This window comes from Lycium barbarum, chromosome 4 (assembly GCF_019175385.1).
Source record: "Lycium barbarum isolate Lr01 chromosome 4, ASM1917538v2, whole genome shotgun sequence".
NCBI classification, from domain to species: Eukaryota; Viridiplantae; Streptophyta; class Magnoliopsida; order Solanales; family Solanaceae; genus Lycium; species Lycium barbarum.
This window is the reverse complement of record NC_083340.1, coordinates 42,475,288-42,487,804: the sequence shown is the minus strand read 5'-3', so window position 1 is coordinate 42,487,804 and position 12,517 is coordinate 42,475,288. Positions and strand designations below refer to the sequence as shown.

The 12,517-nt window shown below is 35.6% G+C and overlaps 2 protein-coding genes across 2 annotated transcripts in view; one reads left to right on the top strand and one right to left on the bottom strand.

Annotated features, from left to right (window-relative positions):
* Positions 1-1,518: 1,518 nt before the first annotated feature.
* On the top strand, positions 1,519-4,061 carry LOC132635953 (17.3 kDa class II heat shock protein-like). The gene is made up of 2 exons (XM_060352573.1): positions 1,519-1,672; positions 2,658-4,061. Exon 2 carries the CDS (start codon positions 3,101-3,103, stop codon positions 3,830-3,832), a length of 732 nt encoding a protein of 243 aa, XP_060208556.1. The 5' UTR covers positions 1,519-1,672; positions 2,658-3,100; the 3' UTR covers positions 3,833-4,061.
* An 879-nt stretch (positions 4,062-4,940) lies between these two features.
* LOC132635952 (25S rRNA (cytosine-C(5))-methyltransferase NSUN5) overlaps positions 4,941-12,517 on the bottom strand; it is a 17,842-nt gene continuing 10,265 nt past the window's right edge. The window contains exons 6-13 of the mRNA XM_060352572.1: positions 8,289-8,387; positions 8,093-8,146; positions 7,859-8,003; positions 7,353-7,414; positions 6,871-6,958; positions 6,707-6,775; positions 6,435-6,596; positions 4,941-5,497 (exon numbers count right to left, since the gene is read on the bottom strand). Coding sequence (XP_060208555.1) covers positions 5,298-5,497; positions 6,435-6,596; positions 6,707-6,775; positions 6,871-6,958; positions 7,353-7,414; positions 7,859-8,003; positions 8,093-8,146; positions 8,289-8,387 — 879 coding nt within the window. The 3' untranslated portion in view covers positions 4,941-5,297. The remainder of the gene's footprint in view (positions 5,498-6,434; positions 6,597-6,706; positions 6,776-6,870; positions 6,959-7,352; positions 7,415-7,858; positions 8,004-8,092; positions 8,147-8,288; positions 8,388-12,517) is intronic.

Below are 12,517 nucleotides of genomic sequence, written 5' to 3'. Positions count from 1 at the left end.
CATTTAAAGTAAATAAATAATGAATTTTTACAAGAGCTGAAGCATATGTTGCAACAAATGTGTAATATATTGGAACAACTCCATCATATGTTCCAACAACTTCATAAGTTGTTGCAATAGATTATACATTTGTTGGAAAATATTAATACAGTTGTTGCAGCTTCCTCAGCAACTGTATTGATTAATTCCAGCAGATGGATAATCTGGTGCAACAACTGGTAAAGTTGTTGGAACATATGATTAAGTTGTTCCAACAGAATAATCTGTTGGAAACCATCAGAACAGTTGCTGCAGCTTCCTCAGCAACTGTTTTAACAATTTTCAATAGATTTTAAATCTGTTGCAACAACATATTCACTTGCTGCAACAACCTCAGCAACTGTTGGATTTTTACTAACAGATTAGAAATCTGTTGCAACAGATTACTCAGCTGTTGGGTAAAAACAAAAAAAAAATGGCAAGGCCATTTTTCCTAAGCCTTACAAGGACAACAATAGGACAACAACATCTATTTCACTATCAGGCTGCAATATCAGTGTATTACAAACACACAACAGTAAAAAAATTGAACAAAATACACAGCATTGCATAGACACCCTGCCCATGTTCTTCCTCTTCTTCTTTAACCAAAATTAGTCATTTTCGTACTTTTATTTCAAAACTTAACTTTTGAACCAGAAAAAACATTTGTTTCAATACAAACACACAATCATCACAAGTTAAACAAAATAAACCAACCTCAACTGTCAAACAAGTGCTGAAGTTGCTGCAACAACTTACTCAGCTGTTGGAAAAAATCCAAAAAAAATTCAAACCCTTTTTTCGAAACCCCAAGGAGAACAAGAACACAAAAAGTACCAAAAACCATAATTTCACAACCACATATACTATTTAACAACACAGAAACCCCAACAAGTGGAACAAATAGAGCAAATGCGGGTTTTGTCAAGCCCAACAAGCCCTTTTTTCGAACTCCTAAGGAGAACGAGAACACAAACAACATCAAAAACCAGAATTTCACAGCCACATACACTATTTACAAACACACAAACCCCAACAACTCGAACAAATACAGTAAATAAGGGTTTCTCAAGCATTGAACAACAAAATAAACAACATTACAGACAAACCCATGTTATTCTTCTTCTCTGACCAAAATCATCATTTTCTCACTTTGATTTCAAAACCCTAACTTTAAAAGAAGAAAAAGTTGAGCGATTTTACCTAAGAGAAATGGAGAGCAGCAGTTCGTATGAGACTCGGCTTTTGAAGAGGTTGAAGACGGTTTCAACAAGCACATTTAGCAGTTGAGATCAGTTCGTGGGTTTGAAGTTGAAAGTTTGAAGGAGCAGTTGAGATCAATTCTTGTTTTGAATGAAGTTCGTGTGGTTTGGTTTGATATTGGACCGATGTTGATTTTGAAATAAATGGGGGGTTGGATTAAATGATTTGGGTCTTTTTTGTATTTTATAAAAGATTAACAAGTTTGACAAAATATATTTTGAATCCCAATTTTCTTAATCCTAAATTTAATTGAGTTTTGACTTGATGTGATCCCTACAAGTCACCTCTAATAATTTCCAAACTTAAAAGGTCACCTTCAGTAAAATTTTCGCCGTCTCTCCCTATCCCGTGCCGGCGCAGGATTCAACTTCTGCCTGTGTGCGCAAATGTGAGTCTCTCTGTAATTATCAAGCTGGCCCCTATTTCTTTTCTTTTCATTTCTAATTTCTCGCCCTATTTTTACTTTGCTTCTATCTTTATTAGCTAATCTCATTTATCAATACAATAACGTACAACTTATTTTTTTATTGATTTTTCCTTTCTAGAAGAACAGTTCTTGTAAATTTATTTGCAGAAACCTAGAAAGTTGAAATTTTTGAATAAAATTACTTCTTTAATCTAGGATGGGAACTTCATCTTTTTGTGGGTGTGTGAGATTTTTCTGTTCAAGGATACAAGTATATACTTTTTGAGTCTTGAATGAGTCAATTTTCATGAAATATGATCGTGAGTTGAAGACCTGGCAGGTGTATTCAAAATGTTAAAACCTGGTGGAATGGTGAATTTGGGAATGGGACTAATGTAATCTTAGAGTTTCTGGAATTCTTGCAGTTTTAAAGGATTCTTAACTTGTAATGCCTCATTTGGTACTGAATGTTCACAACAACATAATACCCCGTATAATCCCACCGGGTGATGTCCGGGGAGGGTAGAGTATAGTAAATTGTACGCAGACCTTTCCCTACCTTGACAAGGTAGGGAAGCTGTTTCCGATAGACCCTTAGCTCAAAATTTTGGTAGGCGCGTCTTGGTACTGAATATTTATTAATAAAATCTACTTATCCGAAAATTTCTCTTCTTTTGAATCAAGGATCTGTCGGAAACAACCTCTGTACCTTCACAAAGGTAGGTGTAAGGTCATCCTACTCTTATCAGACCCCACTTGTGGGATTACATTGGGTATGTTGTTGTTGTACTTATCTGGAAAAGCAAGGCTTTTGTTTCAAAGTTTAGAGTGCTTATTATAAGTTTTTGCCTCAAGTATCTAAATATGCATCTACAGTGAGCCCTTTTTTCTCGTACAAAATACATACTCCAATATTTTAGTTCTGGGATTGTACTAAATTGAGTTGGATTAAACTTTTGTTTTGTAGGGAAGTGTTCCTAATTCTTGTGAATTGAGATGGATAAATTTTTGAAGAAGCTGAATCATTCTCAACCAAGTTCTAGTTCTAGTTGCCCATCCTTGAGTCAGACGGTAGCTCCAGTAATTCGTATGGATGTCAATCTTTCTGGTTTTATAGATGAACTTGATTTGGAATCACTTAAAGATGATCCGGGAGAAAGAATACCCATTGTTAACTATAGCCCTCGAATACGAGATGCAGTGAGGAGATACTATATTCAAAAGGGACCTTGTCAACCTTTCAAGCATCAACAACATACCCATTGTGATCCCACAAGTGGGGAACCTTTGAAGCATCAATTTCCTAAATCTAAGTTTGAAGAGAAAATGCGTCAATTTAATGCAAACTGGTACGAAAGTCTGTTTTCTGGATGGTTGGAGTAAAGTGTGAGGAAGGATGCTGTATATTGTATGTGTTGTTATTTGTTCAAACATGAGTTCACTCATGGAAGTGCAGGTGAAGGTTTTACAAAAACTGGTTTTAGGGCTTGGAATAAGGCTCTTGAACGATTGCGTTTACATGTTGGTGAAGCTAATAGTGTCCATCATAAATGTTTCAATAAAATGCGTGATTTGTCAAATCATTATCAATCAATTCAAGTTGCTTTTGACAAGCAATCTGAGAAGTCCAAAAGGGAGAGCCAAATGCGTTTGGAAGCCTCAATTGATGTTGCAAAACTTCTCTTGCATTATGGATTGCCGCTCTTCCACACTCTCCAGCACCAAATGGATGTTGTCGGTGACGACTCCGACAAGTCCATCATTGTCCCATCATTAAACTATGTCCGTGACGCTAAACCCAAGGCTGCACCACCAGCAGACATGAAAGAATACCCAAATTCCTATGTTTTTATTGTGGATGTGCCAGGGTTGAAATCTGGAGATATCAAAGTGCAGGTGGAAGATGACAATGTGCTGCTGATAAGTGGAGAAAGGAAGAGGGAAGAAGAGAAAGAAGGGGTAAAGTATATTAGAAAGGAGAGAATGATTGGGAAATTCATGAGGAAGTTTGCACTGCGGGAATATGCGAATGCTGATGCAATTTCTGCGGTTTGTCAAGATGGGGTTCTGACTGTCACTGTTGACAGGTTGCCTACTCCTTGGACAAAGAAACGCAAGACCATTGAGGTTAACACTGCATGAGAGTCTTGACATGGGAATGGGAATTGCTCTGTTTTGATGTTTGACGGCGCAATGTATAAAATTAGTAATGATCTAGGAGTGTACTAATCTTTTACACTTTCTTCTCATTTTGCTGCTATGTTTTTCCCTGTTTTCTGAAGTATTATGGAGCAACATGAGGCGCTATATGTTGCTTGTAATAGGCATGATAGCAGATGTTTGTTGTTAATGCAGTGAAATGCTTCTATTATTCTGTTCTGTTTCTCTCTTATCTCACCTATTAGGTTCTGTTCCCTCCATTGCTATCAAATGCAGTTACTTTTTCTTTAAAAAAAAAAAATGGATTTTCTCCCCTCTTGTTTAAACTTTAATTGAGGTGGATGAGTCCATGAATAAGGAAAGACGATTATACGTTGTGTAGCTTTGGAAGGATTAATAACAGTAGTCTATTTGTAACAAAAGCAGAATATAATCCTCGTCTTCCATAATTTCCATTCTTAAAAGTAGCTTTATTCCTATTGATTAAAGGTGTAATAAATCTTTACACTTTGTATCTTGTGCAACTGGGTAAACGACCTAATTAACTGGAGTAGGGGTGTCAAATAGACAGAATTTCAAGTTGGAGCAGATTAGGTTTATGTTATATAAATAGATGAGATGCCACCAACTCTTTGAAAGTCTGATTCGGTGAAAAGGAGAGGGTGAGATACTATAAGTTGGTGCTAGTTTTCAATTATAAATGACTTTCTCCTTATGCATTTTGCCGAAAAAATGATCTTTGTGTCGCTAAGTAGGAATTATTCTGAGGCCTGCGTGTTCCTTTTAGTTTCTTTCATTTTCTTTTATTGATGAAATCCTCTCAAAAATGTGTACTAAGCTATCGCCAAGGTGGATTCAAATTGGACAACATTAAGATTAACGTATGATTCATTAATATCTGGATGATCAATGTCATAGCCCATTAAGGTGAGCTTTTTCATAGATAGAAAGAACAATTAGGGTGCTCCGGGGGCAATAGGAACTTTCAAGTGTAACACGTAGACACCAATATCCAAGAGATTACATTTCAACTAATGCATCAAAGTTATCTCAATGCCCTGTTTAGTAATACCAGTTGAGATTAATAACGTTAAAAGGAAAACTTACTAGATGAAAGAGTAAAAAAGTCTTAGCCCGACCAATGTACAGATTCGCCAGTATTTTAGTGCATAGATGATCCATCCAATGATTACACAACTAAAATAAAAATTACATTGAAAAAAGAAAAGAAAAAGAGGAAAAGAACAGAGGAGAAATACCAGTTGGTGTGAGCATCAAATGTGAATGCGAGTAAGTTTTTGCTATATAACTGTTTAGTAGGCAATTAGAAACCTGAAGATGGAAAAACAAAACTTCGGCCAAAACTACATTCTCACCGGGACAAAAATTCTGGCAATTGTCTCTAGGATTTTATCAATTGCGGATTGCCTGATTGATAGAAGTAAAACTAGGATTGCAAGAACAAACCCAAAGTTCTGAGGAGGAAGAAAGAATTCATCTTTCTTTTCTTTCTTCGTTGAAGAGCTCGTAACGTGTTTCCAACATCTCTGGTGTGCTTGGCTGGAGGACTCACGCCCTTCTTAACAAATAAAGCAATAAAGAAGCCCTCCTTGTCCTCAATGAGATCGGTTCTCAGCACATGTTGAGCTGCGAAAAAATAAGAAGATAAACATACACATGCAACTGAAGAAGTTCAATTGATCGAGTAGGATTGATTTCTAACATGCACAATATTTAGGGGTCGTTTAGTTGGTGGTCAAAGTTGGGCAGGGATTAGTTATAAGGGAATCTATAAGGGAATCTATGTATTATTTTATGTGGGTTTAGTTATTCATGTATTAGTTATTGCATCTTCTACCCAGCATAAATAATACATAGAATCATTCATAACTTAATACATTATTAGTTATGTGGGATTGTAACCAGGTAACCAAACACCGTACTTGGTTTGGTTTGTTGAATTTTATACATAACAACTAAAATACTACCAAACATGGTACTAGTTATGCCAGTATTAATACATAAATAAACCATTTCCTAACCAGCAACCAAACGACAGGTAATAATGAAGAACCACAAGGGGCTAACTTAGATGTATATTTAAGACAGGCGTCATGCAGGAAGAACCAGCATCTATCAGTCCAAAACGGGAAGCTAGTTCAAAGGGGAACTAAGTTATTATTCTTAATGATGGTATTGTATATATTTAGAAATCTCATATGTACATGTTTTCCTGCTGCCTTCAGTGTAAAGCAAATACTATACGCAAGAGTATTGAAGGTGTTAGAACGTAGTTTTATCTTCTGGCCTTTTGAAGATAAACGGTGCTTTATTTCTGAAAGAATATCATTGCGATAGCTTCGGTTAACCAACCAAATCTGGCTTACACTATTAGCAATTAAACACGAAAAAATATGATGCCTGGAAATGCTTAGAGGACTTGAAAACTATAAGAATACTTTCTTTCCACTGTGCTCTTTCTTTATTTGTCTAGTTTGACCAACTTTTGGAAGGTGGGTTGATTCTAAGGACTAAGGGTCAGGTAGGCACCTATAAAGGAAGCTTGTGAGATATGATCACTTACATCCATCAAAAGTTGGATGACCTCGGCGAGGCCATTGAGGAAAGATTGTTGTCAGTTCAAAACCATAAGAAGAAGCAAGAGGAAGAACAGATTTGACGACATCTTCATTCTCAACTTGGTTAATCGAACATGTGCTGTAAACAATTTTCTCAACAGCTGGGACTGCATCAAGATGAGAGGATAAATTGATCAGTCGCATGCACAAACATACATGAATTTACACATTTGTGGTTAAACAAAAAACAACTTAGAAACAACGTTATAAATCTCACAAGATAATGCATGTTCCAAAGCCTTTTTCTGGAAAGCAGCGAGCTTTTCTAGTCTATTTACATCAGAGTCTGCAAAATTATTCCAGAAAAAAGTTAAAAAGGAGATGAGCAAAGGGTTGATTACACAAAGGAATCAAAAATGAATACATAATGAGCAAAGTCACCTGCAGTATATGAGGGGAGCAAGTGATCTAATCTATCAACAGCAGTTCCAGATCCTGAACATGACGGATCTAACAGTATTGCTTGAACCTGGTGTCCGGTTTATGTGTTAAATAAAGAACTGCGTTCAAAAACTCCAAACAGGAAAAAAAAGGGTAACAAAGTTCTCAGATCCCGAATATCAGATGCTTGACAACCTATACTGCAGAATTCTCTTAATGATTAATACTTCGAATAATGTTTGTGAAATTAGGTCAACCAATTACTTTATTCCAGTGCTGCAAGTTAAATAGATTGATTAACTGGACAGAAAGTAATAGATTCCATTTAATAAGTTGATAATATCTATCAGCCAACAACGCCGTTGATAATATCTACCAGCCAACAACGCCGTTGATAATATCTATCAGCCAACAACGCCGTTGATAATATCTATCAGTCAACATCGCCTCATTCATCCAAAAAAAATGTCTTACATGTTTACCTTTGAGTACGCTGGATCCTCAGGACTCATGTTTAAGAAGTCGCCATGCTTGACTTTCACGTCTTAGAATAAGTTAAGTTATCGGGGCATATTACGACAACAATGAAACAAAAACCGTTAGACAAATTATTATATAACTAATTGGTTTTAGGAATTACTTGAAATTGGAAATTGAAACATCTAAAGATGACTAGCAGTTTCAAAAGCCATATTTCCTCAAAAATAAACTTCAGACACCTAATGCAGAGAAGTGTTTACGGTATTAAAAGTCAAACTGTATAGAAACTAATAACTCCATCCAGTTTGAGTGAATAACTGCAAGATTTTTGGAATTACTTAAACATGGGATAATTTAAACGAAAGCAAGGACCTAAGCAGACAGTTTTAAGGGCTTCCAATACATTTTAGGTATATGTCCATCTAGAAATCAAGTTATGGTTAAATTTGCTCTGAAGCAATTTTATGTGAAAGATGAATAGGATACCAGAAAGCTGTTAAAAGGATACTAGTCGCTCCAGCCAGTTTAACAGTGTCCTTCAGACGTTTAACCCTTTCTTTATTAAGTTCACAAGCTATTATCTTTCCATTTCCCTTCATTAGAGCAGCAAGATGAACAGTTTTGTTCCCTGGTGCTGCACATGCATCGATGACCTTCACCAAAAAATAAACAATCATGAACAACAACCAAGTGAAAATGAAAATCAAGAGAACGCCTAACTACTCTTTGTTCATGTAATTACCTCCCATCTGGGTTTAGGCCCAAGAGCAACTGCAACCATGGAACTTGCCTTACCCTAGTGGAGCCAGGGACATTAATTGCATGTCAACACAAGCTAGAATAAAACCCAAAAGAGGGGAAAGGATTGCTTGACAAGAAACTCTTTCATTGTATTCACATTAAAATTCCATTCTAAGAAAAGGAGGAAAATTTTGCACCTGCAAAAAGACACTTCCACTTTTCACCAAAGGATGATCATGCAGGTCAGTCCTTGGTGGGAAAATCAACAGGTCAGGAACCATGGCATCCTGACAAACCTATTCAATGTGCAGAACGTACGCATACATAAACTTTATAATAACGAGAATAAAGCACCAATAAAAATCTATCAGACTATGAAGTGAATAATTTATTTTATTTTATTTTTGAAAAGGTAACACTCGTATATTTATCCAAAAATCAGACCTGCCACAATCAGTTACAGGTCTCATAGTTACAAAGGAGTATTCAGAAGATCTTTAATCCTATAACAATAACTTATATAGAACCCAAGACGTCCATAAATGATTCTAGATCTTCCATATACTCCTGTTTACACCAAAAGTAGAATAAAGCAAGACAGTTCATTTTCATCTTCTGTAAAGAATTACACTTATTTTCAAAACATCTAAGGTTCCTTTCACTCCACACAGACCACCAGATGCAAGCTGGTATAATTCTCCATCTCTCTTTGTGGCCAGAAAGGTTGGCATAACTATTCCACATCTCCAGGACTTGAGCAATTTTCTCAGGCATTACCATGTTAACCCTTTCAAATTGATGAACAAACTCCATATCTGAAAGGTAGTCTTGCAGTGAATAAAGAGGTGACTAACAGTCTCTGCTTCTTCACCACAAAAGAAACACCTTGCACAAAATTAAAACCCCTTTTCATGAGATTTTCCTGAGTACAGTACTGCCTGCTTAGCTAGCAGCCAGACAAAACAAGAAACTTCGTAAGGGATCTTAACTTCCATATCAATTCCCATGGCCAGTGGTCAATCTGGTTTCAGTAAATGTTAGAAGTATTGTATGCCTCCTTGACAGAAAACTTGCCTAGTTTGTGATTCTGCCAGATTAGGCAGTCTTCATCATCAGATGGTCCCTAAAATTGCTCCAAGATCTTGTAAAAATCTGCTAGTCTCTGAATCTCCCAGTCATTTAGGGCCTGTTTGGAAAGACACCCAGGTAATTGGAATTGGGTGTAATTACACAGTTTGGCCTGTTTGTTTGCCCAAGTAACTACACAGTTCAGTGGGAATTGGGTGTAATTATACACTCCAATTCTCAAAGGGGGTTGAGAATTGAGTGTAATTACACCCAGTAATTACAGGGTTACTTTTTAGTTTTTCTTTTTTGTTTATTTTAATTTCTTTTTATTTTTAATTTATTTTTTATTTCTATTATTTTAATTTATTTTGATTTTTAATTTATTTTTACTTTTAAATTATTTTTATTTTTTAAAATGTATTTTTATTTTTATATTATTTATTTTTCATTTCCTTTCTTCTCATTCCAACCTTTACTTATAATGGTTCCATGTAATTGCTCGTATTTTTTTATTTTATTCATTTAGCATAACCGTGTTATTATTCTAATTTTTGAAACTATAACTTTTACTATTGAAAAGAATGAGTTTAACAAACTTGGCATATAACGAGTGACATTATTAAAGTAGAATTTCGTTGTGAATGAGGTTATAACCTTATATTTTCTTTTTCTTTTTAATTACTTATTTAAGTTAAATTGGAACTTACTTATGTAATGTTGGAATTTGACATAAGAGTATCATGTTAAACTTTTTCTTTTGAATTTTGAATTTAGGTTATATTTTCAATTTAAGTTATTTGCTTTCACATTGCATGTTGTTTATTTTTCACTTACATTTGATGGATTTTTTGTGTCAAACATTTGATTAATGTTATGGAATTATATTTATAAATATTATTTTTTTGTCAAACATCCAATCCATGACGTTCTCATAAAAAAAAATCTCTTTTTAAGTTTTATAATTAATTAAAATTAAATATTATTAATTGAAAAATATAAATCAAATATTTTTTACAATATTAGTTACAAATATATGATTATTAATTTCTATATTTCAAGAAACAATATGTTATTAAATAACTAATTTAATATCATTTATAAAGGAAAATATTTTTTAAATATTAATTTTAAATTTTTTATAATTAAATTTTATTTTTAAAATAAACTAACTGTATAATTACACGTGTGCAACCAAACAACACGCTTGTAATTACGCTATGACAAACAAACAGGTCATTGTAATTACTAGGTGGCTTTCCAAACAAGCCCTTAGTAGTCTTCTAAAACTCAAATTCCATCCCTGATTAGACCAGACCTTTGCCACAGAGGCATTTTGTTGCTGGTTGAGGATGTATATATCTGGGAATAAGAGTTTCAAATTACCTTGCTCTAACCAATTGTCTTCCCAGAAGGATATCTTCATGCCATTTCCTGCCTTTAGTTTGCAATTTCCCTTGAGCTTTGGCCATTGATTCCTGGTAGCTCTCCATAAACTTGTTCCATAATAACTAGTTACAGGTTTAGTTGTCCAGTTGTTTTCCCTTTCATATTTCACACTTATCACCTCTTTCCACAAGGATTGTTCATTGGTTTTGGTTTTGAGCTCTCAAATCCCTGATTCCCACGTCCCCTGCCTTTTTGCTTCCTATTAGAGCCTCCCATTTAATCAGGTGGATCTTCTTAGTGTCACTGTTACCCTCCCAAAGGAATAGGGACATCATGTATGCGGGCATGGCATCCAAAACACTATTGATCAGTGTTGATCTTCCCCCAAGGATAGATATTGGCTCGTCCAGTTCACTAGCCTTTTTTCACATTTCTTAACCACCCCATTCCATATACCTATGGACCTGCTTTTAGCACCAAGGGCCATGCCCAAATAAACAGTTGGCAATTCCCCGGATCTTCCTCTCAGAACCTCACTCAAGGAGGACAAATTAGTTACCTCATTTACTGGATATAAGAAGCTTTTATTCCAGTTAATGTGCTGCTTCAAAAAGGATAAAGATCACCCTAAGAATCTTTAGTTGCTCCCTGTCAGCATCACAAAAGATCAGAGTATCATTCGCATATTGGAGATGAGTAATCTCCATATCTTCCCCCACTATGTTAGAAACTTTGAAACCCTTAATCCACAAATTTTCTTGAGCAGTTCTTAGCATATCATTGAGGCCTTCCATAGCAATGATAAATAGGAAAGAAGATAGAAGGTCACCCTGTCTTAAGCCTCTCTGAGAGGGGAAGAAACATGTTGGAGATCCATTAATGAGGATAGCAAACTTCACTGAACTAATGCAAAATTTTATCCACCTTATCCATCTAGAACCAAAACCTCTCTTAGCCAGAGTTTTTAGAACAAAATTCCATACACTATGCTATCCACCCTGGCTCACTGCTCCTCAGTCTTGAGTCCATACACTCATTTGCCATAAGAATAGCATCCATTATCTGTCTTCCTGTGATGAAGGCTAGTTGATGGTTATCTACCAATTTGCGCATTACCTTCTTAAGTCTTTCAGTCAATAACTTGAAAATGATTTTGTAGATGCTATCTATCAGGCTGATAGGTCTGAAATCTATCAGCTCCTTGGCTCCCATCTTTTTTGGAATCAAAGCCACATAAGTGGCATTAAAACTTTTCTCAAAGAAGCATCTATCATGAAAGTTTGACTGCAGCAGTCACCTCCTCGCCTACCACTTCCCAGCAATGAACAAAAAAAGCCATTGTATACCCATCAGGTCCAAGAGCTTTGTCTCCAGCACATAGTTTGTTTGACACGGTTCAAGATTTCCTTGTTTTCAAATTCCTTTTGCAACATCTGGTTCTCTTCTTCTGTAATTCTGAGGCCGGTCTCCATGATTCAACAATTTCCTTCTTAATTCCTTCAGGATTCTTGATAGTATGTCCATCAGCATTCAGTTCATCAATGTTGTTGAATCTTTTGTGTGAATTAGCAGTTTTATGAATTGCTTCTAGTTCTGCAAGCTGGTTAAGGATGGATTGTTTCTGCAAAGCAAGATTACCTTGAGTAGTTTTGTTCCACTCTCTCAGTTTGTCTTTGAGTGCTCTCATCTTGAAGGCTAATGTGAAATCTGGCCACCCTTCACATACAAAAGAGCTCCGCCATTCTTCGATTCTCTCCACAAAACCTTCTGTGAGTAGCCACCAATTTTCAAATTTAAAGTAGGATTTCACAGGTTCCCAATTTCCACTTTGGAGCGTAATAGGTGTGTGATCAGACATGACTCTACTAAGGACGGATTGTTTGATGTTCCTGAACCCCTCATCCCATTCATCAGAAAAAAGAAATATGTCTAATCTAGCTGCTATATCATAACCATCTCCCTTTTTCCAGGT

Excerpts from the sequence above, each read along its gene's own strand:
- LOC132635953 (XM_060352573.1), top strand. The coding sequence starts at position 3,101 with ATGTGTTGTTATTTGTTCAAACATGAGTTCACTCATGGAAGTGCAGGT.